This window comes from Triturus cristatus, chromosome 10 (assembly GCF_964204655.1).
Source record: "Triturus cristatus chromosome 10, aTriCri1.1, whole genome shotgun sequence".
NCBI classification, from domain to species: Eukaryota; Metazoa; Chordata; class Amphibia; order Caudata; family Salamandridae; genus Triturus; species Triturus cristatus.
The window spans coordinates 304468510-304496264 of record NC_140593.1 but is presented as its reverse complement, the minus strand read 5'-3'; the positions used below and the strand labels follow the sequence as shown (position 1 = coordinate 304496264).

Sequence of the window (27755 nt, the reverse complement as noted above, 5' to 3'; positions counted from 1 at the left end):
ACCCCCCGGAGCTAAAGCTAATTTTTCTGACCTTTTAGTTGAACTCATAGCACTGCACGTACTTGCAGCTAATACTTTTCTCCTGCTTGGGGATTTTAACTTTCATGCGGGAGATACCTCAAACCCAGAGGTAGATAAACTTTTAGTGGCGCTGAACTCAATAGGTCTTACTCAACGTGTGGCGGGCCGTACACACCGAGCTGGCCACCTATTAGACCTAGTATTTTCTAACGATGACCACCTGAGTTGTGACCCTCCTCATCTCTTGACCTGGACGGACCACTCAATGATCTCCTTTACCTCTAACAAGGCTTGGGAAATAAAGGGTGACCTACAGAAGAGAATAGCTTTGGGACAACACAGAGTGTGGCGAAATCTATCTTTAGATGCTTTTAACAGAATCTTTTCTCCTCCTGGGGAAACCAATCTAATTGAACCTTCCAAAAAACTGGAAGCTTTTAACACCGCTCTTCTCACTGCTTTTGATGTAATTATACCAATCAAACAGAGTGCAGGTACAAGACGAATTTCTAGTCCTTGGTATACAGAGGAGCTTAGAAGGGAAAAAGCCAATTGCAGGCGCTTTGAGAGAACTTGGAGAGCAAATAAGGAATGTCAATCTAGACTCCTATTCAGACAGTCCTTGGCCATTTACCACCTAAATCTGAAAGTAGCGAGACGCGCCTTCATCATTAAACAGATAGAACAAGCCAGTAACTCTTCTAAAGTATTGTCCTCTATAGTCAAAGATTTCTCATCTCCCAGAGTTTGTGCTCAACCACTTATTGAATCTCAGGATCTCTGTGATTCGTTAGCATTATTTTTCAAGGATAAGATATCCACGATTTACAATAATTTTCCTCCAGAGATGTCATCAACTCTAGATCTGTTGTCTGAATCGAAGGTTGGAGCCCCAACAGTAAACGATGACTGTTTGGAGCATTTTGAATTAACTACCATTGAAGAGGTCATAAATGGCCTCTCTAAAGCAAAATCAGACTCCCCCAATGATCTATGTCCTCCAAAAACTATGGCCCTTTTAGCCACTAGCTGTGCTCCGGCTGTTAGAGATATTTTCAACTCTTCTCTAACTACGGGCATCATCCCTACGGCTTGGAAAGAGGCATCTGTCCGGCCTATTCTGAAAAAACCCTCAGCGGACCCGTCTATCCTTTCTAACTACCGCCCCATTTCCCTATTACCACTTTTGGGAAAACAATTGGAAGGGATTGTAAATAAACAACTCTGTTCCTATCTTGAACATAATGGAATATTAGACCCCTCACAATCGGGTTTTCGGAAAGGTTTCAGCACAGAAACAGCTGTACTGGCAGTAACTGATTCACTTAGACGAACAGTTGATGCAGGGGGTTCAGCAATATTGATTCTTCTAGATCTCTCCGCAGCTTTTGATACCATCTCGCATATAAAGCTGGCGGAGAGACTAGTCTCTGGGGGCATCAAAGGAACTGCTCTGAAATGGCTAGAACATTTCTTGTCTGACAGATCCCAAACAGTCATTCTGGGTCCTTATTCCTCGCCAAAAATGCCCTTGAAGAGCGGTGTCCCGCAAGGCTCCTGCTTAAGTCCGACCCTCTTCAATATTTATATGTCTCCTTTGGCGAAGATAGTTGAACTGTTGGGCTTCGAGATCATCTCATATGCAGATGACACGCAGCTCATGGTCACTATTGGAGGAAATCTAGAAGATGAGAAAATCTGCTTTGCAAATGGCCTGAAGACGATATATGACTGGATGAAGGCCAATTACCTCCAACTAAATCCAGACAAATCAGAGATTATGCTGCTAGGCAAAGCAACCGATGTCTGGGCAAATGATTGGTGGCCTATCCAATTGGGCTCTGCCCCCACCCCCAAGGTTTCAGTCAATGACCTGGGAATAAAAATCGATAGGTCACTGTCGATGAAAGAACATATCGTTAATACATCTGCCTCATGCTATTACAGTCTTCGGCTTCTGAGAAAAATCCTTCCTTATATGCCTACCGACCATCGTAGGACTCTAGTGCAGGCTCTGGTCACCAGCCGTTTGGATTACGGCAATGCCCTGATGGCAGAAGTAGGTGAGACCCTCCTGGCCAAGCTACAGGCAGTCCAGAATACTGCTGCAAGGATGATCTTAAATCGACCTGCAGGCACCCCCTCTCTACCATTACTTAGAGAACTCCATTGGCGTACGGTGAAAAAGAGATCTTTTTTTAAGATCTGTTGTCTCACCTACTCCACTTTTAACAACAGAGGTCCTCTCTATCTACAAAAAAAACTCTTTAAATACTGCTCCTCAAGGAATCTCAGATCTAGCTCTCATGGTGTATTACAGGTCCCCCGTTTCCATCTTTTCCGGACGGGGGGGGTAGATCTTTCTCATACCTAGCCCCAAAATACTGGAACCAGCTTCCCTATGCTTTGCGATCAATTCCCAGATATGAGCTTTTTAAGAAAAAGCTGAAAGCCTTTCTGTTCTGAACTTTCTTCTAGTCCTTTCTGACGGTTCTCTGTCTAGGTTGTTAGTCTATCAGGCAGTGCCGAGATGCCCCAAGGTGATTTGAGCGCTTTACAAACACAATAACATAACATAATATATGTATGCATAGATACATGCATACATACATACATACATACATACATACATACATACATACATACACACATTCATACATACATACGTACTGTGGCAGTAAAATAAACCTGACCCAATAACAAGCTATTTAGAGCAACTGTACTGATAAATGCTAATTCACACATTACTACAAATTTGAATTTCTCCAAGGTAGAGTAAAATTGACATTAGAAAAACACCGTTTGCCTCACATATTACATGTAATAAATATGCTACACAAACCACTCTCTTAATAGTCACTAAGCTTATTCAATGTGAGTTACCTTAGTGTACAAACCTAACCCCTTTCATCATAGTTTTGATGAAATACCTTTTGCTCAAATAGATGCACATGAATAAAAGCCATGACATAAACCATACATGCATATATGTACTTCGCCTCTTGTGAGTCATGGCCCACCCATTCTCAACAATGGTAATACATAGAATATTATACTCTAAGACTGAATGTTTCTTAAATGTCACCCAAACCCCGAGATGGCGATATAAGACCATATCATATATAGTCCAGGTTTTGTATTTTTTATATTGCATGTTTATTCCATACCACACATGGGGCCGTACTTCCAGAAAAATGGAAATATTAAAATGAATGTGCGCCTGTAAGTAAAATACTCACTGTGAAGAGTTCCTGCTGGTAAAGCAGGCTCAACCCGCGCAAATATCCCCCTCCCATACATTTCCTTTCTGAAATGAGTTAAAATGATTAGGTTCGAATGTAATATCGCCATTCTGAGGAAAGCCTCATGGCTCATAGGTTTTTGGCACCCAGGCCAGTTGCTCGCAGTGTGAAGGAGATGAAAGAGCCGGAAATAAGAGCAGGGGAGGCATAAATCATCAAGGCAAATGTGGCCGTCACTTCAAAACACAATTACATGATGAAGGCTATCAGGTTACAGTGTTTGCGTCTGAAACGTATACTAAAATAGGAAGTGCAATTCGAAAGGCTTCGACCTGCGAGGGAGAATTCGGAAATTCCTAAATTGCTAGATTGTGTTTTCTTCCACATGTTGGGCTGTGTATTTTGCCTCTTTCCTTCGTTTCTTCCTTTCCTCCCTTCATTTCCTTTTCCCCTACTTTTTTTTCGTTCATTCATCGCTGCCTAAATGTAATGGCGTTTTAATATTACGGAGTTCATTGAATATAAACAAACTACAGTGGTGCTGTCGGTTGTTTGCAAGTGTTGAATGACAGCTAAAAGCCACTAACAGCGCTAGGACATTTCCCCCAAAGTTGATTGCGAAATGATACTCGCCTTCAATCATTTCAGAATTAAAGTAATAGTTATGGAAAAAATGGCAAAGGTTCCATAGCGTGCCATGCCAAGTGAATCTGTGACAGGAAGGGAGTGTTAGCAGCCTTCATTTAACACACTTTGGGGTAGTTAAACACTGTTTGCTCATGTGTACCCATTCTTCCCCTCTCCCATTTCTCAAGCTCTCGCATCTGGCATGCATGATCAACCCTTTCTCGTAAGACTCCCTCATTCCACTTCTAATGTTTCGAGGTACCTTTGCAATCCAGAAAGGGGTAATCCCCCCCAAAAGTTCTCTGTTATCAAACCCATTAATGTTCTTCCCCACCCTCGTACTTCCACAATGCACAAAATGTAAGCTGTGGTGATATTCTAGGATGTTCACTTTGCAAAAAAATTGGGGCATCGGTCCACCATCGCTCTGAAAGACTGGTCACATCCTTCTTTTCTAGATGGTTGTTCCATTGCTCCATCAGAGGGACTTCCTGTCCTAATTCTACATCCCTGTTTAACCAGGACAGTGAGATCTTCCTCTGAGATTCTTTGGAGAGATTTCAGTGGTGCCTTTCAGCCTCCTTCATCCCCTCATGCATGCACACAACATTTAGACCTTTACTGACACTTCTACCTGAAGGAGGGTATTTATTTGTTTGCCTACATGACTGACTGGCCTGTCTCTGCCTCTTATTTTTTAGAGGCAGAGATGAATACTAAGTGGGTCAGGATTCCTGGGAGAAATCTCTCTTTGTACCGGTGTGAAAACCTGCTTGACACTGATGCCGACTCTTTGAGCGAGCGTTTCTCTGGTCAAACACAGATGATTTGACTGAATTGCCAGCGCATAGTGGCCACTATTCCGTAAAACCCGCACCTCAAGTTTCAAAGTTGGTGCACCTCTCGGTGAGTCATTCGTCAAATATCCGGAGGTCTTTCTTCGTACGATTCAAACATTGGCCTTGATACATTCTGAGTGGCTTACTGCGAAGTAAAAATCATTGTGCATGATTTTTTAAAGACAAAATGCGTCTTAAAGTTCCAACCTGTCTAAGTCCTTCTTGCACACATTGCAAAGGGTCAACCATTTTTTTACTAATAGTCCTGAAGAGGGTCTAGTGTACCAAAGCTTGTATAAGACCGAAACGGTGACTATCACACCTTTTTCTCGTTTTAGTGTTGTTTAATTATTTAAGAGAAGGTGTTCACAATTGTTACTAGAAAGGACATTAATGTGCAAATAGTTGCAACTTCTAGTTACATTGTGTCTTATAATGTTTTGTACCCTTTATAAAAATTGTCTCTCAAATAATATAAAACTCTTTTGAATACATACACCTGTGTCTTCAGTATATCCAATATTCATGCAAGATTTATACATCTGTAAATAATTGCGAATATGGTTTTTGATGAATAACGTTTATTGACATGCAAATAGAGACAGCTTGTTACTATTGAATGTTTGAATTGTTTTAAGTGTTTCACTGAGTAAATCCCTTGCTGACCAATTTACCTGCTAATGACAATGGACGTGACATTCTTGCCATTGGAACTTACTCGATCACTGCAGTTGAATTTTTTCTCTCTAGTTCATAAACAGACAGCAATGGTTTAAGGCACAGGGGCAGCACAGCACCAGGAATTGTGGGACCTACTCCATTTAAAGCTCATTCTGTGACATATGCTGTCCCACTGTGATCGTGATAGGGGAGATTATGAGGCTTTGGTGTGCATCTCCTATAAAAACCAAGATCTCTCTAGCATCATGATTAGAATACCAACACATGTGGAAAGAAAGTGGTTGATTTCCTCTACGCTCTTCTAATGATGGATAGCAGATACATGGAAAATGTGGTCCATAGGGAGCCTAGACGATACTTAGGCTGATGTGAGGTGATGGTCATATATACTCTACTAGCTGTACTCAGGCAATTCAGGGATCAGACGAGCTGGTGAGATGTGACAATATTGTGACCATCTTATGTACACCTAAAGTGTTTTGCCAGGTTTCGAAGGCTTAGGACCTGATCCATCACAAACATGATTGATATCCCATTTGCTGTACATCAAGTCCAGCAATGTAATGCGGTGGACGGGAAATTCGTCACATTTGTGACAGAATCACCCCTCCGCCAAACTCTAAATCAGGCCTTAGACATATAGCACAGGATCTGTGCTTTTAGGCGGAAACCACCCTTCTTTCCCTTGCAACAGAATGTCATTGTAACTAAGAAACTGTAAATAGTGGGGGATTGGCTGCATGGCCTGACTTCTGGCCAAGCCCTGCACCTAACCCTCAGTGGATGCCAATCCTCCCCATGTAAACCCAACATAATTTTCTTTTTTTTAAACGATTGTGGTGCCACGGAACTTTACCTCAATGGTACCGCTGTACCATGCATGCTTCCTCTGCGAAGCTTGCACTGTACCATGGATTCATGAGAGTGAAACTTGAGCGCTGGCTCCCATGGGATACCACAGTATTTCATGGGAGGGCCACACTGCGTCCTGCTGGAGTACTGCGATACCCACAGCAAAAATTATTTTGGCCAATTAGAGGGTTCCCCTCTGTCCTCATCAATGGATCTAGGAAGTTGATGTTGCTACCCATTCTCCTTTAAATAATATATTTGTTTACATTTTCAGGATACAGGAACTGAGTACCCAAGTCCTGCCATGGCAGCCGCAACAATGTTTGTACTCTGGGTTGCGGACATACTACTATATACTAGTATATATATGTCCATATTAACTGAAAAATAACTAAGGCTAAAGAGATGTAGTCAGGTATAGTGATAATATCTCACTTTACATTAAAGAAACTGAAAAAAACCCAAAGATTAAAATGATGATAATGTCAGTTAACAAGTTATATTGTAAACTATAAAAACACTGATATTCACCAGTTATAGTTAGCTGAAGCAACAATAGCTTGCAAGCCCTCCAAGCACAGCATTGTTTTCAATGATGTAATTTCAGATGTTGCAGTGATGTTACCAATGATGCCACTGAACATGTCATAAGTGATGTAATATGTGAGGTAATAAGCAGTGCAGGGCGAGGGCAAGAAGTAAGCGCCACTCATACAAGCACTGTGCCAGTGTCCTGATGTGATTTTCAGAACTACTCACAGGGCTCTTATCAGACTGGAGCAAAGCCTACATTTCTAGGGTTGGTCTGACCCCCATTGCAACAAGGTGTAAGGCATTTTTGTAAAGTGGATCAATGCTCCCTTAGTTGTACTGAATGGACACTCTATCATTTGTGCAATACAGCGGGAGTAATTCTTACACATTTTGTGATGGATCGACCAGCTACTCACAGCCAAGCAGTCTATTCCTTACAAGGTACAGACAAATATGTTTTTAAGTAATTGATATCGCATTCAGTACCAGCTTGCTTCTAAAAAAAAAGGTGATATTTTCCAGTATTCCACCTCCTTCTTTGTTTCATTGATTCCTCATTTCTTTCATTGATCTAGGCATGCTTTCTCTATGCCAGAAAGAGTAGTCAGAGAAATGAAATCTCCAGGTAATTTCAAGCTGTGCACTAATCGAATTACAATACATGGGATTCTGTAATCCCTCTATAAATGCATGTCTCTAATTTCTTTATAAAAGGTGACTAGTGACGCACTCAGCGGACAATTATAAAGAAAAAATGTGAAAGCTAGGCAATCCTAAGTCCTTACAGTTGAGTTCTGAAGTCACAATGCCTGCTGCTGAGCATAACTGAAGCAGCTGTTTAAAGCAACAAAAACAGACCATTGTTTTTCTTTCTTCTGCTCTATTTTAATAGCTTACAATGACAAAGAGAGAGAATATATGTATTTCTTCCACTCCTTAGATAGAGAAAAGCTAAAATCTTTCTGCATGTTTCTACACATTCCGAGCTAGTGTAGCTTTAAGAAAAAAAAAAGACTTGCATTGTATTGTTTCTAATATCTGTTTGCAACAAATATCTCATAGGTTTTTGATGTGTTTAATTTTGCATTAGAAGTTTAATTTATATTCTTCATGTTTGCAGACATGCTCACTCTTTCATACCAAAGAGCTAGGCACCAAGGTTTTAAGTGGTTTATGGGACAGGTGATGGTATGACTATGTATAATATGGCATAAAATCCCCCCTAGTGTACATGATAAGGATATTGCAAGTCACCTTGGAGTTCTATACTCTTATAAAGGAACTTGGCCTTCTGCCTTGTTCCTCTATATGGTTATGGAACTCCGAGGTGAATTGCAATATCATTATTATATACGGCAGGAGGTTATTTATCCCTTATGTCTCATGTGTACTTTTCTTGGCGTAATGAAATGTGTGATCTGTAACTGTCTTAAGAAAATTCCTAAAGGTGCCCATCAGTAAGACATTTTTTATCTACATTAGAAACTGTATCCTGATGATTGTCTTCATTTTGCAACTTACTGTGATGAATTTTAATCATGTCCCCACATGTTACCAGGCAAGCATGGTAAAGGATCTATAGATCAATATGTTCTGCATGCAAGCCAGATGAAACACCGGTGCTGAATCCCCATGGAGCATTGATTGATTGCCTCCTGCCTTACAGACAAAAACACTGACAACTGCCAGGAACCATTTGCTTGTACAAAGACAATACACACATATGAACACAAAGAATGAACATATCTTAAAAGGTATACATGTTTCACAAAACGACATTTATTATCGTTTGTGTGCATTAAGATCACTTACTGTGAGAGGAGCACTGCTTCTAAGGAGCACTCCCCGACCACCTAACTCATTAGAGGCCAATTCAGAGAGGGTAAGTAAAGGTGCATAACAAGATTTTCTTTAAAAGGACATTTAGCAACTCTCACAGCAACCAAAGAAATTATCAGAAAGGCCTGGCTACCTTCTGATTGGCTGGCTCACAGGATATGCAAGTCACTTAGTATAATTCACTTCCAGAGAGTGTCAGTTACTAATTGGATGCTGACTGATGTGTGATTCCCTAAATGCAGGATATATTGGAGGGGGGGGGGGTCAATTATCGGCCAACAAAGGTCGCTCTCGAGGTCATCAAGGATATCCTAAAACAACCTTGTTTCAGAATTACAAAACGTATAGCTATGATCAGTGTCTGCTCATTGCGCTGATGGGAGCTCATGTACCTTGTACCCTGCTGTCAGCAGAACATGGCAATCAGAGGCAGGGAGGTGGGTGTTGGCAGAGAATGTTTGTAAATGCGACTTTTTAGGTGGATTACCAAGACAGGGCTGCAGAGGCGAGAGCAGCATGAGTTCTGAGTAAGATAGGAGTAGAGACGGCAACAACAGTCCTACGAGAGAGATGTAAGGATAATGCATGTGATACTACTGTACACAAGCAGGTGTGAGACTCCAAAATGTATGAATTGTCATTGCTGAAGAATGTTATACACGCCCAATAAAGCTGAGCTCCAGATACCATAAAGAGGATTTCTAATAGCAAATCCTTAAGTCTTGGAAAAGGTAGACATATTATTGTGCATATGAACTGTGGCCCCTCTTTTTACTTAACACTTGTCCGTGCCTCCAGTCAGGCTACACAAAGCACAAGAAAGAGATAAGACTCGCATATACAAAATATTCACAGAAATCCATCTTGGATTCCAGCGGGACACTATAAAGACTACCAGCTATCTGCCGCTTCAGGCCCCTTTATGGGAAAGCAGCCATCCATCATAAAAAGACTAGTACTACAAGTCCCATAATTTAAAGGAACTCTGCCATAGCTTAAATTAAACATTGGCAGAAAAAAAGAACGGTTACATTTTTTTTACACGAACATCAATTTCATATAAACTACTTGCTTTTTAAAACGAAATTCTCAGCACAAATTTGGGCACTAGCATATAGGAAATGAAAAGAAATTAAAAGACTAAACAGAGAAAACCGTTATTGTGTGTTTTAGGCTAAAACCAAAACATAGCAGAATATAAATTACTCTAAGCAACGCGACTTTAAGAGATAGGATGTATGTGCAAGCAGAGTCCTGTGTCTACCAGTGAACAAAAAAGGAACCGTGAAAAGTTTATTATGGGGATTACATTTCTTTTCTGCTGTTAAGAAAAAACTGCTTTTAAACTGGGTGTGGGGGGGGAGAGGGGAGTGGGTGTAAGATCTGATGAACCCTACATTTTCTATTCATTTCCAAACGCTTCTTCAAATATCTTTGATTAATGTCTATGACATCTTCTAATTTCACACTTTGTAGCACGTAATGACAATTCCAACTGATACAAAGTTTAGAGGATAAACTCCCTGGCTTCTGCTGCTGGTCTTGTAGCATTTGGCAGTTGTGCACACAGCCGCATATATTTTAATGTTGCCATCTTAGCCCTCCTGGAAACATTTTTGCTCCTGAAGGAAGATGAAGCATGTATCCCACAAGTGTATACACTACAGCATGGGAAAATCATTTGTCCTGGCTTGTGCGGCAGCCCTTACCTCGACATTGCGCACAACCCCCACGTAATCCGCTTCCTGGGGTATGATGACGTGAAGTTCGGCTTCATAGGCCCCCTCCCCTTCGTTTCGCGCATTTACCGTAAGCACGATATGGTTTTCATCACCGATGAGGAGTTGATGCTTATCCCTGTAAAGAAAGGTCCAGAAGGGTGAGCCGATGCATGAATGGATGGATGAAGAAATGGCAGTCGAAGAACTTTGCTCTTTCTCTGCCTTGACACAGACGCCACAGTCTCTCACTCTATCTGACACTTTAGTGATCATTCATGTGAAGGCTTTTCCGACACAGCTCTTGCGCTTAAATATTATGGGCCTGATTCACAAAGGTAAACTTACACTTTTGTGCAAGTTTACAGTTGTTTGCTATTACAGAGTAGTATCTTTATAAGTGCGGAGTCTCCCCACACAAAAACACAGGTCTCCGCACTGGTAAAGATACTACTCGTAAATACCTTTGTGAATAGCAACCAATCATAAGCTTACACTTTCATGTAAGTTTACCTGTATGAATCAGGCCCTATTTTTTTCATTTGTTATTTTTTTTATAACAAACGTGTGCATTTAATACAGCTACTTGGCATGAACTCATTAGGTTAGTTCCCTTTGACCCTCTTCTTGCACCCTCTGTTAGACCTGGCACAGGTAGTCATCATGTTTTGAACAGCAGACTCTGTTAGTGCTAGGACAGGGGCTAGAAATGGATGGTTTGCTAACTCTTGCCCCTTCTGTGAGGTCCACAGCTGCTGCCTCCTGTGTAGGGTAATTTTTGGACAAATTTAAATCGTGTTCCAACAAGTGAAAGATGGATAACACCTAAGTGAATGAATATGGGCATTTAAAGGGGGATGCGGATGCCACTTGGAGGATGGTTAGATTTGGTGGCGAGCAGCCCCTGCACTCAGTCCACCCGGCAGCTTTTGGGACCTTTGTGCTATATTAGAAAGGCAACATTCACTCTCACTTATTTTAACAGCAAGATACACTGCTATTATTAAGTTCAGTTCAAATGCTGAGGCACTACCATTTTTCTTTGACTTGCAACTTGACTGGTTCATGAAATGTAATCAGCAAGTACTGGTTATTATACCCTTCTCTCTACTCCACTTACGTAATGTAAAGAGGCCTCACATCCGCCAGTGTATATTTTTGAAGGCATAAGGCACTGTTCTGTCCTCTCTTTCTTGAAATTGGTATGCAGAGACAATCGCCCGATCAGAATGTTTCCTTCTCACTCACGTGGCCACTTTATAGAACACCTCTTAGTTTCAGAGGATTCTCCGAAACATAGTTTATATCAAAAAGAGATGTGCACACTGCAATTATTGTATTGCCATAATATTATTATTATTTTCACCTCAAAATGTGTACTCCACTAGATTTTAAGAAGTGTAAAATATATTTCTTGGGACTTACAGTTGAGCTGAAAGTTGTAGGTCTGGAATGCACATATTATCCTCTCCACAATCCACTAGAATGTGAGCCTGCATTATTCAAAACAAAATGCAAAATCATTCCAACTCTCTTTATAACACATGAATCGCATTCTTATCAAATGGGAGACAGACCACAAATTAAAACAATATATACTTCACACTTATCTCACTGCGCATAATGACTACCACACACATAAAAATCAAAGTGAAACCACAAAAAAACCAAACTGTTGGAAAGGATACGAAGTGCATTGTTTTTGATCACTTCACACTCTGAATTATTAATTAAGCTCTGGTGCAATTGATTCACGCAAGGCAAGTATTTCCTGCTGAATAAGAATGTCATGGACTCACAGTCCCAAACTCTGTGGGTCTAAAGGACCACCAGTTAAGACCTGTGTGTGAGAGAAACATCCATTACAATGCAATGCGTTTACAAAGCAGTCAATACAGCTCAAGTTCCATTACAATGCATGCCATTACAACACATGCCATTACAACGCATGCCATTACAACGCATATCCCTCACTGAACAGCACCTTCCCTGAGGTAAGCACCCAGTGTCGTTAGCATAGTAATTTTCGTTGTAATGGAACATGCTTTGTAATGGATTGCGTTGTAATGGCATGCGTTGTAATGGAGGATGGATTGTAAAAACTGTGTTGTAAAGGGATGCGTTGTGATTGTTTGCGTTGTAACGTCATACATCCGTGTGTGATAGCCGTTTTACCTGCTGTCGAAGAACAGGGTCCCTGTAATGGTTGAGGATTGGCTTCAAAGCCAGGCTGTGCAAGGGTGCAGATTCATCCAAACTGTAGTTGAAGCTCACACTAATTGGAGTTAATTTATCTCGGAATTCGGTTTCATCCTGTGGAAAGAGACCAGAAAGTGTCAGCAAGATTCAGATTGCCGCAACAGCAATCCCTCAAGCAGTATGTGTCACGTTATCCAGAAGGGACAATGCGGGAAAATGCAAATCATCTGTTGCAAATATATATCTGTATCAAGCTTTAAGTGTTTCTTGAATAGAGATGTTGTGGCTCTCGTGGCAGGCACTGAGGATTCCATCCACCTCTGCAGGAGTAAGAGCCATCTGCATTCTGCAAAGTATTTCATCGTTTACCTCCACTCTCAATAACGAACATTCTGAAAAAAATACCAGTGCTTGGAGAATAATTTACAACAAAAAGAAAGACTTTACATTTGAATATGTGGATCTAGAATTATTACAGCTATATACAACAGCATCTTGGATATATAAAAGAAACAAACATATCAAATGTTGCCCTCCTACTAAAAAGTATTTCTGATTTATATTGCGTTTTGTGGGCAGTCGAAACTCTAGGAGTAGGCACAATAATTATGACAATTTTGGGATCTTGGCCAGTGCAGTTGAAAGGATCACAACTGCCATTTGTTTATTAAATTTAGACAAAACTTTGTACCACAGAAAATTCATTAGGACAAAAGGATTTTCTGCAATATGTGCTGTGATGGTTGGACAGTAAAATGACTTCTTTTACTTAATAGGAATCTTCATTACCCTGATTAGGGCCCCTTGTCCCAGTCATAACGTCATGAGAACAGTCCTGCCCTCGACAGGCACCTCCCACGCATAGTCATTTCTTTATGTCCCTGAAATGTACAAAAGATCCGCCCTCCTCTCCCTCTTCCTGTAAGTTCAGAAGCGAAGAAAGCAAACCTCAAGGAAGGGTTGTTGATGGGTACGAGGAGCACCTAATCGGGGTAATGAAGATTACCGGTAAGTAAAAGAAGTCATTACCACCCTAGTACAGTCCTCCTCGTATCAGTCCTAACGTCATGAGGAAATCGCGAGCCAGAGCCCAAAGGAGGATCACTGACCCAACTTTATTTATTATAGAAAAACACATTACTGCAGAGCAGTGGACAAAACCCGATGACCAAAATTACTAGGCATAGAATCCTCAACATAGAAACGATAATGCTTTACGAAAGTATCTAAAGAGAACCAGGTAGCTGCAGGAGACCAACCTAGTGGACATGCCCTTCACAGAAGAAGGGGGAACCAAATCAAGAAAAGAGTACACCTGACAGATAGCCTGCCACACCCAGCGGCTCAAGCTGGAAGAGGTAACCTTATCGCCTGTATGAGACCCCTCAAAGGAGACAAACAAAGACGGAGAATAGCAAAAATCCTTAGTATGCTGTAAGTAACACAAGAAAATGTGCCTAACATCAAGGGAAGAAGGGACTCCATCAGAACCCTTCTACTCAAAGACAGGTAAAATCAGCTCATGCTGCAAATGAAATTTGGAGCTGACGTTTGGAAGAAACCCCAGGTCAGGGTGAAGGACCACTCAGTCAGGAAAAATCTTGAGGTAAGTTAAAGAGATGACCAGAGCTCCAAGCCTCCCTAGTCGCCTAGCAGGGGTAATCACCATCACAAAAAATAATTTTGCAGATAACTATAGCGTAGGACAATTAATCAAAAGTTTAAAAGGAGCCAGCTGTAACCCACGAAGAACCATGGGTAAATCCCATACCGGAGAAATGGAATGCAGAGGAGGCTGTTTCAGCCTAAAACTCCGAAAAACAGCTGGGTGACCAAAGGAAACAAGTCATCAAAATCACCAGAATGACCCAAAAAAGCTAGAATATCTGACCACTGAGTGGCTAATGTAGAAGGAGCTAAATTCCCAAGGAACCCATCCCAGAGAAAATCAAGACTAGGAGAAGGGTCACCTGACACAGGATCATAATCATGAACAGAAGCCCATTTCAGTAAGGAACCCTAATTGTTACGATAACAATAAATGGTAGACTGCTTCCTAGAGAACTGAATTTCAACCACCACCCCACTAGAAGACAACAGGAACCCTAAGAACTGCAGTTGAAGAACTAATCCGTCAACTGCAGATTGCGAAGCTGACTGAGCGACAGGCGGGGAGACTGCAGAGGAGATGGGACCAAAGGGAGCTTACAAAACTGAGTACCTGACAATTCCCAGATCAATCAAAACCAGGGGCAATGTGGCCAAAAAAGGGCAATCAGAATCACCAAAACCCTCTCTTCCTGAAAGGAAAGAACAAGAACAAGTATCCACGGCCCAAGCTCCCTGGCCGGACTGAAACAAGCAAAACAGGGGAAGCAATGCATTGGAGCAGTTTGTGAACAGATTCAACCATGGGGAGCCCCAGATCAGACATATCTGATTGAACAGAGTCATTGACAGATGGAAGGAGATCAATGAAAACATATTGTGGCTCAGACGATGAGCATGGAAGTTGATTTCCCCCTGGATGTATACTGCAGTCAATGACAATAGATGGGATTCTGCCCATGCAAAGATCCAAGATGCCAGGGAATTCAACTGAACCAACCTGGTTACCCCCTGCCGATTGAGGTAGCAACATGCCACCAGATTGTCCGAGCAAAACACTAGACAATAGTTGTAAAGGAGGGGCTGAGAGAATTGGATTGCCTGCCACACCACAGCCAATTCTCTCCAATTGGAAGACTGATAACTGTCTGCCCTGGACCAAGGACCCAGGGGCGTAATACAGGCTCCGGGGGGTCCCTCAGCACTGCAATCCGGCCAGAGAGCTCCTGATTGAACCTGGAGGGGGCCCCTCTTCGTACCGTGCAGTGAGGCCCCCTCAATTTTTGTTACACCAGTGCAAGGACCCTGAGCTTCCCTCTCCCCCAGCATTTCACCCTATTCCCACAGACTGGCATCCGTTGTATGTAACAGAGAAGGGGGAAGCTGAAATGGAACCCCTCGAGTCAAGTTCACAGAATTCAGCCACCATTCCAGGGCCTTCACCATCCCCAGAGAGAAGGTACTAGAAAGTCATACTAGGTCGATTCTGGGCTCCAATGGACCAACAAATGATTCACAATGGGTTTTAAATGAAACCGAGCCGAAGGAACCACTGCTGTGGTCGCCACTATCAGCCCCTGAACTTGAAGTCAAAGATGAGCCGGAGTAGATGACAAGGACACTAAAGTCCGAACAGCGAATTGCAGAACACAAATCCTGTCCCCAGGAAGAAATTCCTTGCCTGCTACATATCGAGAAGGGCGGCAATAAACAGTCCCTGTTGAGAAGTCATCAGATGGGACTTGCCAAAGTTGATCTTGGAACCCAGAGACTGGAGATTAGCCAATCATCGATATAAGGGAATAAAGAAAATGCCTTAAGCTGCAGGGCAGCCAATACCTTGGTGAAGGTTTGAGGTGCTGTCGACAGACCAAATGGCAATGCCTGAAATTGGAAGTGCTTCCCCTGCACCAAGAACTAGAGAATCTGTTGGTTGAGGGGATGGATGGGAACGTGAAAATAGGCATCCCCCAAGTTGAGTGTCGCCAGGAAATCTCCTTGTGAATAAGAGGAATAATTCCTTGCAGAGAAATAATTTGGAATGAGTCCAATTGAGCACACAGAATTTAAGGTCCAGAACAGGTCAGAACGAGCCGTCCCCCTTTTGGACTAAAAACAGAATGGAATAGAGTCCGAGACCCACCTGGCCCAGAGGAACCTCAACCACTACCTTTTTGAGGACCAATCTTTCCACACCATGCAGAAGAGCAGCCCTTTTCACTGGATTTCCTGAAGGCGGGGTATCACGGAACATCAGAGGAGGAGGATGAACTTGAAAAGGAATACAGTATCCCTTCAATACAATGGACAGAGCCCATTGGTCTGGTACAAACTGCCTCCATTGCTCAGGAAACAGAGTTAAACAAGCCTGCATTCTCATATAGTCACTACCCACTAAGTTGCTACTGGGAAGAAAGCTGGGCCACGGGCTGACAAGCTGACTGGATGGCCGGGACTTTGAAGTACCAAACGCAGCCCTCCGACCTCAAGCCCAGTTTTGAAAGGTACGGTTGAAATCCTGCCCCTAAAAAAGATTTATTTACAGAATTGAGTCTGAAAGGCTGAAGAATCTTCTTCTCATAAACAGAACGCTGCACCATATCATTCAGTTCCTTGTCAAAGAGTTTAGGACCTAGGAAAGTCAATTTCTGAACCACCCCTTTCTGAGTAGTCTCCAATTTCCAAGGCTTGAGCCACATAGCCCGACAGTGTGCCACTGCAGCCAGAGGAGAGGAAGCTGAAGCCCATAAATTATCAAAGGTGGCATCAGACAAAAACTGTGACAGGACCTCCATGTGGGCCATAATAGATGTGGGATCCTCGTTAGCCTGGATGACATCCTATCATTTCTCAAACTCCTTCAGCACAACCTCTTAAGCATAAGCAGCGTAAATACTAGCCCAATGTTCAAAGTTCTCTGCTGCAACAGAATGCTTCAAGGCACCTTCCACCTTCCGCTCCACCGGGTCTAACAGAACGGCCTCTTCTGAAGTCAAGGAGGAACCAGATGCCATGGGCGTAAAGAAAGGACTATGATTGATAGGTGCCTGTCAATGGCAAGACCACCTTCATGATGTTATGACTGGGACGAGGAGGACAGTGTGAGAGGGTAATGGACTTTCAACAGGCAGGGGAGTCTTCATTTTGAATGTGACTGTAAGAAGCTGGCAAATCAGAGAACATCTGTAGTCTAGTCCACAGAGATAATCCAGATTCTATGTTTACTGTTTTGAATCTCTTTTAATGGTTTGATTGGAGTGACAAGCACTCCTCTAAGAAAGTGCATGAAGGTGTTGTGCTAATAGACCAATCATTACATTGTTACAGTAGGGAATAAATAACTTCAATATCCACATCAACTTTATAGAATAGAATAAAACGTTTACACAGAAAATGAAGAAAAAACAAAACAGTCTTCAAGGGCTATGGGAACAAAGAATCCCACAAACAAAGGTCCATGGCGAAAGGATGATATATTTCATACTAACAAAAAAGAAATGAAGGAGAGAATTTCGGGTCCTTCAGAACCAGAGAATATATGATACAATCTTCCCATTGGTGGATTCCACCTTAGAAAATGGTTTGGAGACGAAATGTGGAAAGGACCCCAATTGAGACTCCCCTTCCATTTGAGTTCGATGGAGGTCAAGTTCCTCAAATGCAGTGTGTTGCCCATAGAAGCTCAGTTGAGGCGGTAGACTGTTTACAACTCAGGCACATGTTCTTTCCAGCAGCAGAAATCAGAGGTAAGCCGTTGACAGCTTCTTGGTTTTTCTTCTCCACAGATGAAGCCAGAATCTTTTCAGCTGTTCAACTGTTCAAGCCTTGAACTATCATAAAAGTGGTTGCCCGGGACTGTTGTAGGCAAAATCCATGTATGCCATAAGACAAAAATAATCTACTATTTTTTAAACATTTCTCACATCTAACACTTTAACTTTCGCAGTTCTGTAACATGTGACACGTCTTGTGGGATGTACCCTAAATCTCCCACAAAGTCTTCTGGAACAAATAATAACTGGCAGAGCGATTCTCTTAGTGGAAGAGAGGTCTCTCCCAAAACTGTACTCAATAATAGAATCCAAGAACTGCCATCAGAAAATACAAAAGGCATTGTGCTATCGAAAACGGTAGGCAAAATATCCTGAAGAACTCACCAAACCTGTGCTGACGTTAGTCATCACGTTACCAGAGCTTCAAGAAATCTTCTGAAGAATGCTCTGGTGATGCTATTAACTTGGGGAAATTACTGTTGCTGCCCTCCTTAACCCTTTGCATGCTCATGACAAGCTCAGCTCGTCATGAGTCACAGTGGAGCTGTGCTCATGACGAGCTGAGCTCGTCATAACTGCCGCGTCCCGCCCACGCGTGATTAATTCCCCGCCTGTGCGGGAGAATTAATCAGTGGGCGGGGTTGTGACGAGCTCAGCTCGTCATGAGCACAGCTCCACTGTGAGTCATGACGAGCTGAGCTCGTCATGAGCACAGCGGTGCCGCGGTCCCCCCCTGCACCGCGGGGGAAATACCCCTGCAGGGAAGGGGTTAAAAGAGACCTGGCCTGCTTAAAATGAGTCCATCTAAACTACAGGTTAAAGTTGTCTCAGGTTCTCAACACTCCCAGGTAATTGGATTCCTACTCAGACCAGCAGTCTCTTCTGTAATCACGTGATCATCTTTAATCAGGAACCTCCAGAAGCAAAACGTCCCCAGCGGAATCCAAAGCACCTTCACCATTCATACTGTCCATGGCCCAGCAAGGTCAGCAAGGTCTTTGATCTATCAGCCACTCAGAGCTCTCTGAAGGCACATTAATATTAGCTAAATTGAGGTTCTTTCTGGTCCTATGGGGTTAATTATTCAAAGCAATCATCTCCTCACACGATGTTAATCTCTAAAACTTCCCCAGTCAGAGTCTATTATTTTATTTGTGTGTTTCATGCAAACTACCTTGATGTTGTCATTTAATTAGTTACCACAAGGCCTGACATAATAAATAATACCTAGCACTAATGTTGTCTTTTTTAGAGAAATGGGCTGCAGTTCAAACTTTCAGTCAGCGCAGTGTTATTGTCTAATTTACAGATACAACGTTCAGGATTAAGACAACAAATAAATTCGGCTTAAAAGCTGCATTAATGGGCATGTTTCTAATAGAGAAAGAATTTAGTGCAATTATTGTTATTTTGCATTATGATATCTATTGATTTTAATGCACATCTTAGTGCCTACCTAGACTCAGATCAGACCAGTCCCATTGTAGCACAGTGATACTGAATATGCAATGGAATGCCTATTTTAAATACAGTATAAAGTATTTTAGGCACGGGTAGCAGGTCTCAGACCACAGTCAAATTCAAATCTTTGTCATGTAGTTTCCACTAATCAGTAGAAGGGCGCGTTTGAGGATGAAATAAATGTAGAATGGTGCCAGACTGATTCCATGCACCCCTGCAGAATATGTTGTCCCTTAGACCAGCTAACTCATAGTGCCACCATAAGCCCCCCTAACCTAAAGAGGAAGCAAGCAGTTCTGGCAACCACTGAACATGACCACCCTGTTCCCTCAGGAACCGTGGTGACAGACCAAGAACCTTTTGCTCAGACACTCATGCTCTAGTTTGCTCAGAGAAATATACAAAGAATACACAAATGGACATTTTCAATGTTTATTGAACCAAAGTGATTCTTGTATAGAAAATATGTGCTGCAATGATAAATTAACAGAAACAGATGAAAGTTATAATAAGTGTCAGGCCAGTGAACAGGAAGAAGAGTTCCACCATCTTGCTGAGACAATGTATACATGCAAGCATATAGTATAACAATCTAACATACTCCTACTATGCAAACCCTAACCTATGTGTCTAGGTTGTAAATGTATGTCCTGCCAAGAAACCCCCTTCTGGATGATTCAACCCTATTACCTGGTGGGAAAGAAGTTACAAACGTAACATCCCTCACGGAGATGTCAGTCAGCTGCTGGGAGAGAGCTTCAGCATGAAGGGACCCCTCGAAGTCAGGCGAAATGTCTCCTCTGAATTTACTGGGAAACAATGATTATATAAACAAGCATTGGCATAGCCAATAGGTCTCGCCTTTGGGACGTGCTGCATAACTAAATACTTAGGGTCCCAAAGGCAAGACCTATTGGCTATGCCAATGCTTGTTGTATACCATTTATCGGGTAAACGCATTGCCTGATAGCTCATCCGGTCAGAATTCTGCTGCTCAATGATTTGACAATGGTGCTCTGTGACTTACACTTCTAGTATATTGGAGATCGTGCCGCTAGGTGGCAGTCATTCCAATGAATTGCAATTAGTCTGAGCAGGATACAGAAAAGCCACCTGCCTATTCCCGTGTCCCTGGTATGCAAATACCTATATTAAGTTACGTGATGTGGGAGTCTGTAGGATTAAATGCGGATGAGGAAGACCACAGAGAAGTCTTATGTTAAAGGGAAATCAGTTAGTTACAACAATATATAAATGTCCAAAGGTAGTGGGACATTCACTCTGGGCTACTGTCAGGCGGACCAAATAAGCACACTCCCAGGACGTGTGGTAAAGTAAAATGTTGCTCCTGCTGCGCATCATCTGGCACGCGCAGATCATCCGTACCGGTGCTAGTACGGATTTTACTAATTTTAAAGGAACAGAGACTTCTGAAACCCATGTATAATGGCCTCTAGGGACTCACTGACCCTTGTGTAACCACAATAACTGCAATATTCGGAACCATGGACATATGATGAACAAAACTTCCACGTGCCTACAAACCATCCACATGTAAACAAAGCTACCATGTGCACACAATCAACCAACATGCACGCAAACTACCCACATTCACAACAAAACCCGGTACACTTTACAAACCGCCCACATACCCACTAAACAAGCACACCCCATCTTCACAAACAATACTTGCACATCACCCCATCTTCACAACTAGACAAGCACACGAGTGGTGCACGCGCGCGCCACGGCGAGTGATCTGTCTTCAATTATCGCGCCCGTGTCTGGGCACGATAATTGAAAACAGATGTGGCCTGTGCGGGTAACCGCAAGCAATAGGCTGTGGGCGGAGCAAAAGTGGGACATGCACCCGCCTTTGCCCAATTGCATGCTGTCTTTCTTAGAAAGACTCACGCAAAGCCCAATAGCCTGGGAGAAAAATATCACCACACGCACAAGCGTGTGGTGAGCTTTCTAAAGCCCATTACTAAATGTCGAGCAAGCAGCGCATTCGCGCTGTTCTAGGCTCGACCTAAAAACGGCATCCTTGCCTTGAGCTGAGATTGTGATCAGGCTGCCATTGTTTGTATTCCACAGATAGCTTTGTCTCCATATGGACGTAAACAACAAACACATTTGTACAACTCTCATGAGGGCCTTTTACTCAATGTCATGGCAATGTGATAGTGTTCTCGCAAAGTATATTCGTGTTAGCAAGGAAGGTGTTTCCAAGAAACTAACCCAAGTGTCATGAATGCAAAAGTGTGTCAAAGTCAATGTGGCAAAGTGAAGGCAACTTTTGGAAAAAGTGGTGTACATGTTAAAATGGCAATAGGTCCTACTAGGCCTAACTGGGCTAAAAAGAAACCCCGTAGCTCGCTTATTCTTCCTGACGGCCCCCAGCGCCTTGACGCCCTCGGGTAATTGTTCACGCTTTAAAATACTGGACATTTACATTTACCAGGGACATACAAACTATTCCTTTTCACCCAGCTGCCAAGTTACTATGCTGTGAATTCCCGTAGTGTGGGCCACTTATCCTGGAAAAGGTGTTTTCCTGATGAGTTTTCTCCTCGAGTGTACTGTTCTGCCTCCAGGCGCCAAAGGGTTAATTGCAGCATCATACAGAATGCCAGAGTGAGAAGTAGTAATCAGATTTTGTTGCAGCTTGGCCTTGTACATATATAACTGCTATCAGAGGTGATGCTGCCCCGCCCCCAAGCAATGGAGTTTCGGCGTCTTCGAGTCACGCTTGTGTAGGTCCGGCCTGCGCCCCCTGAAAAAGCAAAAGAAAAAGAAGCCATAGAAAGCACGAAGCTTATGCTGGTAGCCCCCTGCGGCTTTAAAAACCAAAACGCGGTCGTTTTCGACACAATAGTGTTTTCCTTCCTTCCTTCCCAACTGGCAGCCTGGCGGTAATGGATATTGCGGGCAGATGGCTAACGGTGGAGATGGAGGCGGATGAAGATTGCAGTGGGTGAATCCTGCCGCAGCTGTCAGCTTCTTTCTCCGAACCGGTATCAGAGCAAACAGGAGACATTTGTGACAAGCGCCTGAAAACGTGAATGGTGTGAGGAACCAGTGACAAGGGAAAAGACCTGGAAAAACACCTGGGGCTTTTCAGAGGCAGGCTGCAGGCCAGAGGGATCGGAGAGGTGAAAGGTGAACGAGGTGAAGGGTGTATAGACTGGCTGTGAAGCGCGGAATCCAGGAGGTAGGAGGAATCTGTTCAACTAAGCAATTTTGAACTAGGGGTCGTTTTCCCGGGCTTCAGAGGAGGGACGAGCTCCGGGAGAATACGGAGCCCTTGGTGAATTTGAGCGCGAGAGGCAGGCTCCTTACCTGGTCATCGTAGTGGAGCCCGAGGGCTCAGACGCTCTCTTCCTTGTGCTGGGGCGGCTGATGTTTGTTTTCTCGACCGACGCTGCCACTGTTGGTTTGCTGCTACACGTTGGGAGCACAGGACTACGGCTCCCAGGTTTCCTGGAGACTCCGCCCCCACCCGCAGGCACTTCCGCGCCCGGAGGCGCTAAAATCGAACGGCTCCCTCCGCGTCGCGAGACGCGCGCGAAGCCCGGGCAAAGGGCGGGCCGTCTTAGGTCGTCAGGGGCCGGAGGAGGCCGGGCTGGGCAACCCCCCTTGGCTGTATTCTGCAAAGCCTCTGAGGAGTGGCTCTCCAATCTAAGGTGATTTGATATCTTGTGTGGTGCTTGCTTGCTGTTGTGCCCCTTTGACATTTCCAACGTTGCTGCCACTGCTTCCCGAATGGGCAAGAGAAAGCTAGCCGAGAGCTATGGGGGAACAGGGGGTAATAGTTCTTTGCCTAAAGTCCGGAAAATCAGGAAGCCGCGACGTGCTGGCAAACAGCCCGACCCGGAGGGGACTTTGTCACGTATTGGTGTCCTAGTGGGGGAGTGTGAGGCCATTTTGGGATCCGACCAGTCACCGGCGGACGATACCCTGGTCACTGTTCCATCTTCTGCTGACTCTGGACATGTTAACTCTCTGCCAGCACTTATTGTGCCGGAAATGTTTCGTTGTAAGCCCACTGCAAGAGTTGCCAAAGGGGTTAGTAAAGTGGATGTGCCCGAGAGTTCGATTGTTGGGGATAGCCCTCCATTGTTTGCTCCAGCTGATACTCAGAGCAGTGCTCCTGCTGTTCCTTGCTTTAACAGGTTTTCTCCTTTGATGAATGAGCAGGTTGTTACCAATGGGGTTCCATCTGAACCTTTGTCGCATTCCCCCACAATCCCCTTAGGTAATTCTATTGACTTATCTGTTAATCCTTTATTAGATCTTATAAAAACGGTTAACTTGTTGAGAGATGAAGTCAGCGCACTGAAATTAGTGATAGAGTCTTTGTCTAGCAAAGCAGGGTTGTGCTCTGCTGTCCCACGCCCCGCCTCTGGCATTATTATACCTAACCCCTCTCCAGCTCCAGAAAAACCCTTAGGAACGCATGCTGACAGGCCAGGACTTTTTAATCCTCTCTCTAAAGGTTATGTTACCTATAGTAATGCTGTTCAGGCCGACACAAACCACATTTTGGTTCGCTCAACAGTCAATACCAAATGTACTTTGCAGGACAGAACAAGTCGTACAAAGAGGCTGGGCGTGGGAAGTGACCCTGACACTTTAGAACAAGGGTCCCTGGTAGGCCGGGGTGATCGTAATGTCCCACCCAAGGGCCACGCCGTTGATGGTTCCAACAAAATTTATATGACCAATGTTCCCAAACTGCCATCTAACGGCGGCACCGAGTCTCCCGAGTCGCTGACTAACAAGGCGATCCACTGGTTGAGACATGTGAGGGGCTGTCGTTCAGTCATTAGTGAGGATATCTCCAGAGCTATTAGACTTTCTTCATCCAGGGTCTCTGTTGATTGCATCGAACTAACTCTTAAAAGCAATTACCTCGCCGAAAATCTTCTTTCTCTTGAGTTTAGAACTTGTCCCCCAGAAGGTTCCTTCATCCAACTGCGAAGCTACCCCTCGCATGATCTAGGGGGGTCGAAGCGTGGCCAATGCAGCGATAGGGACGTAGTTGGATCATCCCTGGATATCAATGACTGACTATACAATGAGGGGGGTGCTGGTTTTTGGGATAGGGGTGAGAGGGTGAGGGACACTGAGAACCAGGAGTCCACTATGGCTGACCCTTGTATTGACCCCTATTCTATACCCGTCCACCAAGTGGCTATAACCTTGAGTAGCAGTCATTCTGTCTCTGCCCCGGAATCCTGTCAGGGGCTTGATCCACCCGCCATTAGCCCTTTAGCAGATTCGCAACTTACCATCCCTGATACTGCCGGTTTTCCTCTGGCTGGTGGCTCTCTTTGTTCTTGGAATATTGCTGGTTTAAATTCCAAGCTAGCTATTTCTGATTGGGTAGTTTTTATTAACTCAATGGACATTTGTATATTCCAGGAGACTTGGCTTCTCGAACCACGTTTTTGTATGGGCTACCTACATTTTCACATCCCGGCTACCAAGGGATCCCATGGGCGTCCATCAGGGGGTTTAACTATCTGGTTAAGAAGCGAATTGTGTTTGACCACCAAGCTTTTCCACACGGGAAGTAGAGACATTCAACTGTTGAGGTTAGATCTTGGTTCACTAGGTATAATCGACATATATAATGTGTACGTAAGGGGCTCCAGAGGTGTAAAATCTTCGGTCATTGATGACCTACTTCGCCTGTTTGATCTTTATTCAGCTGACACCTTCATCATCGTTGCAGGTGACTTTAACGTATCATTTGAACCTCTTGTCGATAATAAGTGGGACCCACAGGATAGTGAAGAGTTATGTTGGGGTATCCCTCCCCTGGAGTTGTCCCCTATATCAAGATGGCCAGAAGTTGCCATTCAGATTAATTCCCTTTGTATGGAAAGGGGCCTGAGGGCTCTGAATGGTAGGATGCCAAGCGATCGTGAGGGTGCCTGCACATTTAACAACGGGCTGAGTAGGAGTCGAATTGATTATATTTTGGCTGATATGAAATTATGGCACTCCCTTGTTGATATGGAAATAGTGTCCCTTCCAGAGAGCGATCACAACCCTCTCTGTTTATTACATAAATGGTGGAAGGTAGACTGTGGTCCTGTTGAGGCCAGGGTGTTATCCCCTCCCGCGGTGGTGTCATCTAACGACATGAGCCGTTTGAGATGGTCCGGACTTATGGGGAACCCTACCACCTTATCAAAAATTATTGAGGAGGTGGATGGGTCCATCATTGTTATTGAGTCAGTTTTTGCCTCTGAGGGGAACTTGAAGGATGTAACATCAGCACACAATAGTTTATTTGCAAGTCTGAAATCCTATTTCCTCACAAAAGCGAGACCAGGACCAAGAGGGGTTAACCAACAAGCCTCTTGGTAAAATAAAGAATGCAGGGAGGCAAGGCTATCGCTTGGGTCTGCCATGAAGGGTGGCGATGTAAGCCTGGTTCGTCACAGAAGAATCATCTACAAGAGCTGTGTCGCTAAGGCAAAATGCCAATGGGATGGTAAAAAGTGGGAGGACCTCCTCGAAGCAAGTCTTCGGAATGATAGTAAATTATTCTGGAGCATTGTAAAGTGGGGTTCTGGTGCACAGCCTGAGTGTCCCCAAAACAATGTCTCGCAAGAGAAGTGGGTGGAGTATTTTAAACCGCAGTATGCTTCCCTTACTGATCTTTCTGATAGCTATGGGTCCCCCCAGTTGTTTAATCCAGAAGATAATTTTTCTATCTCTGAAGTGGATCTAGCATTGGTAGGAGTGGCGTCTGGCAAGGCTCCTGGCCCGGACGGTGTTCCTGCGAATGTCTTCCTGTATGACAAGCTAAAATGGGGGAGATATATATAGCTGATTGCTAATGCGATGGCACATGGTGCCCCTATTCCAAGCTCATGGAAAGCGGCGGAAATAATTCCGGTGTACAAAAAGGGAGACCGCTCGCTTCCTGAGAATTATCGGCCGATCAGCTTGATTGACGCTATCCAGAAGATTACTGGTAGACTGATTTTAAATCGTGTCCATCTCTGGATTGCGTCAAATAATATTTTATCCCCATTTCAAGCAGGATTCCGCCAGCACATTAGCACTGTTGACCAAGTCTTCCGTTTTATCCTCCTTTATTGGAAGACTGTGGTCTTGGGCAAGGGAAATTTGTATGCAGTGTTTGTGGACCTAAGGGCCGCCTTTGACTTAGTCCCTCGTTCGAAACTATGGCAGACTCTAAAAGATCTGGGGCTTCATGGCGGATTGTTGTCCTTAATCCAGAGGCTTCACGCAGATAATTCGGCTAGAATCAGATGGGGTGGCCAGGGCACGTTGACTGAGGATTTTCCGGTCCAGAGAGGTGTCAGGCAAGGTTGTGCAATGGCCCCCACTTTATTTTCCCTATATATCAACGACATAGCGGATCGTCTTTTGAAAGCTCACGTTGATGCTCCCATTCTTGGCAACACAAAGGTCCCTATTCTAATGTTCGCTGACGACACGCTTCTAATTGCTAAAACACCTGTCGGACTTCAGCGTTCATTAAATATTTTTGAGTCCTTTTGTGTTGATCGTGGCCTGGAGGTCAATATTAAAAAAACTAAGCTTATGGTATTCAGGCCACATAAATCTTTTAGAAATCAATTTGTTTTGTTCAATAATCCACTAGACCAAGTACAGGCTTTTAATTATCTTGGAGTCAATATCCAAAACAATTTTGCATGGAAGCTACAGAGAAATCTGACTACTCTAAAACATAGGCAGCTTGTTGGAGTATTAGCCGCTGAATTTAAAAAGTCTCCTTCGAAGCCTATTAGACCTGTGTTACAGGTCTATAGTGCTAAAGCAGTGAGCTCGGCTCTTTATGGTGCGGAACTGTGGGGGTACGAGAACTTGTCTTCCTTAACCATCTCGGAAAACAAGTTCCTGCGTAGTATCACTTCTCTCCCGCAGAGCACACCTATAGTTCCCTTAAGGTATGACCTTGGGAAGAACTCTATAGCTGATGTAGCCAGGCTTCGGCCTATCCTTTATTGGCGTCGCCTATGGACCACTCCGGCGTTGGCACAGTATGCAGAGGGTTTTCTTGATATAATGTCGCTGGTGGGCTCCCGGAAGATTGCTTGGCTTAATGAAACTAGAAAATCCCTTGAGGCTCTGGGGTTGAGCGATCTTTGGGAGAACCCTACGGTAGCTACTTTCCCATCTAAAGCTCTCTTGAAGGAGAAATATTGGGAGTTGACCAACACAAAGGTATTTCTTGCCACTAAACCCCTTTCGCTTTCTGACGAATTCATGAATATCAAATCTGTCCCTAGGCTAGAACATTTCTGGGACCTTGTAACCAAAGTTTTAGATAGGAAATAATTTTTCCAGATG

At 43.7% G+C, this 27755-nt stretch overlaps 1 protein-coding gene across 1 annotated transcript in view; it reads right to left on the bottom strand.

Moving 5' to 3' along the window:
• ITGA8 (integrin subunit alpha 8) overlaps positions 1–27755 on the bottom strand; it is a 652632-nt gene that overhangs the window by 227257 nt on the left and 397620 nt on the right. Inside the window, exons 18-20 of the mRNA XM_085631247.1 lie at positions 12529–12666; positions 11779–11846; positions 10345–10492 (exon numbers count right to left, since the gene is read on the bottom strand). Coding sequence (XP_085487373.1) covers positions 10345–10492; positions 11779–11846; positions 12529–12666 — 354 coding nt within the window. The remainder of the gene's footprint in view (positions 1–10344; positions 10493–11778; positions 11847–12528; positions 12667–27755) is intronic.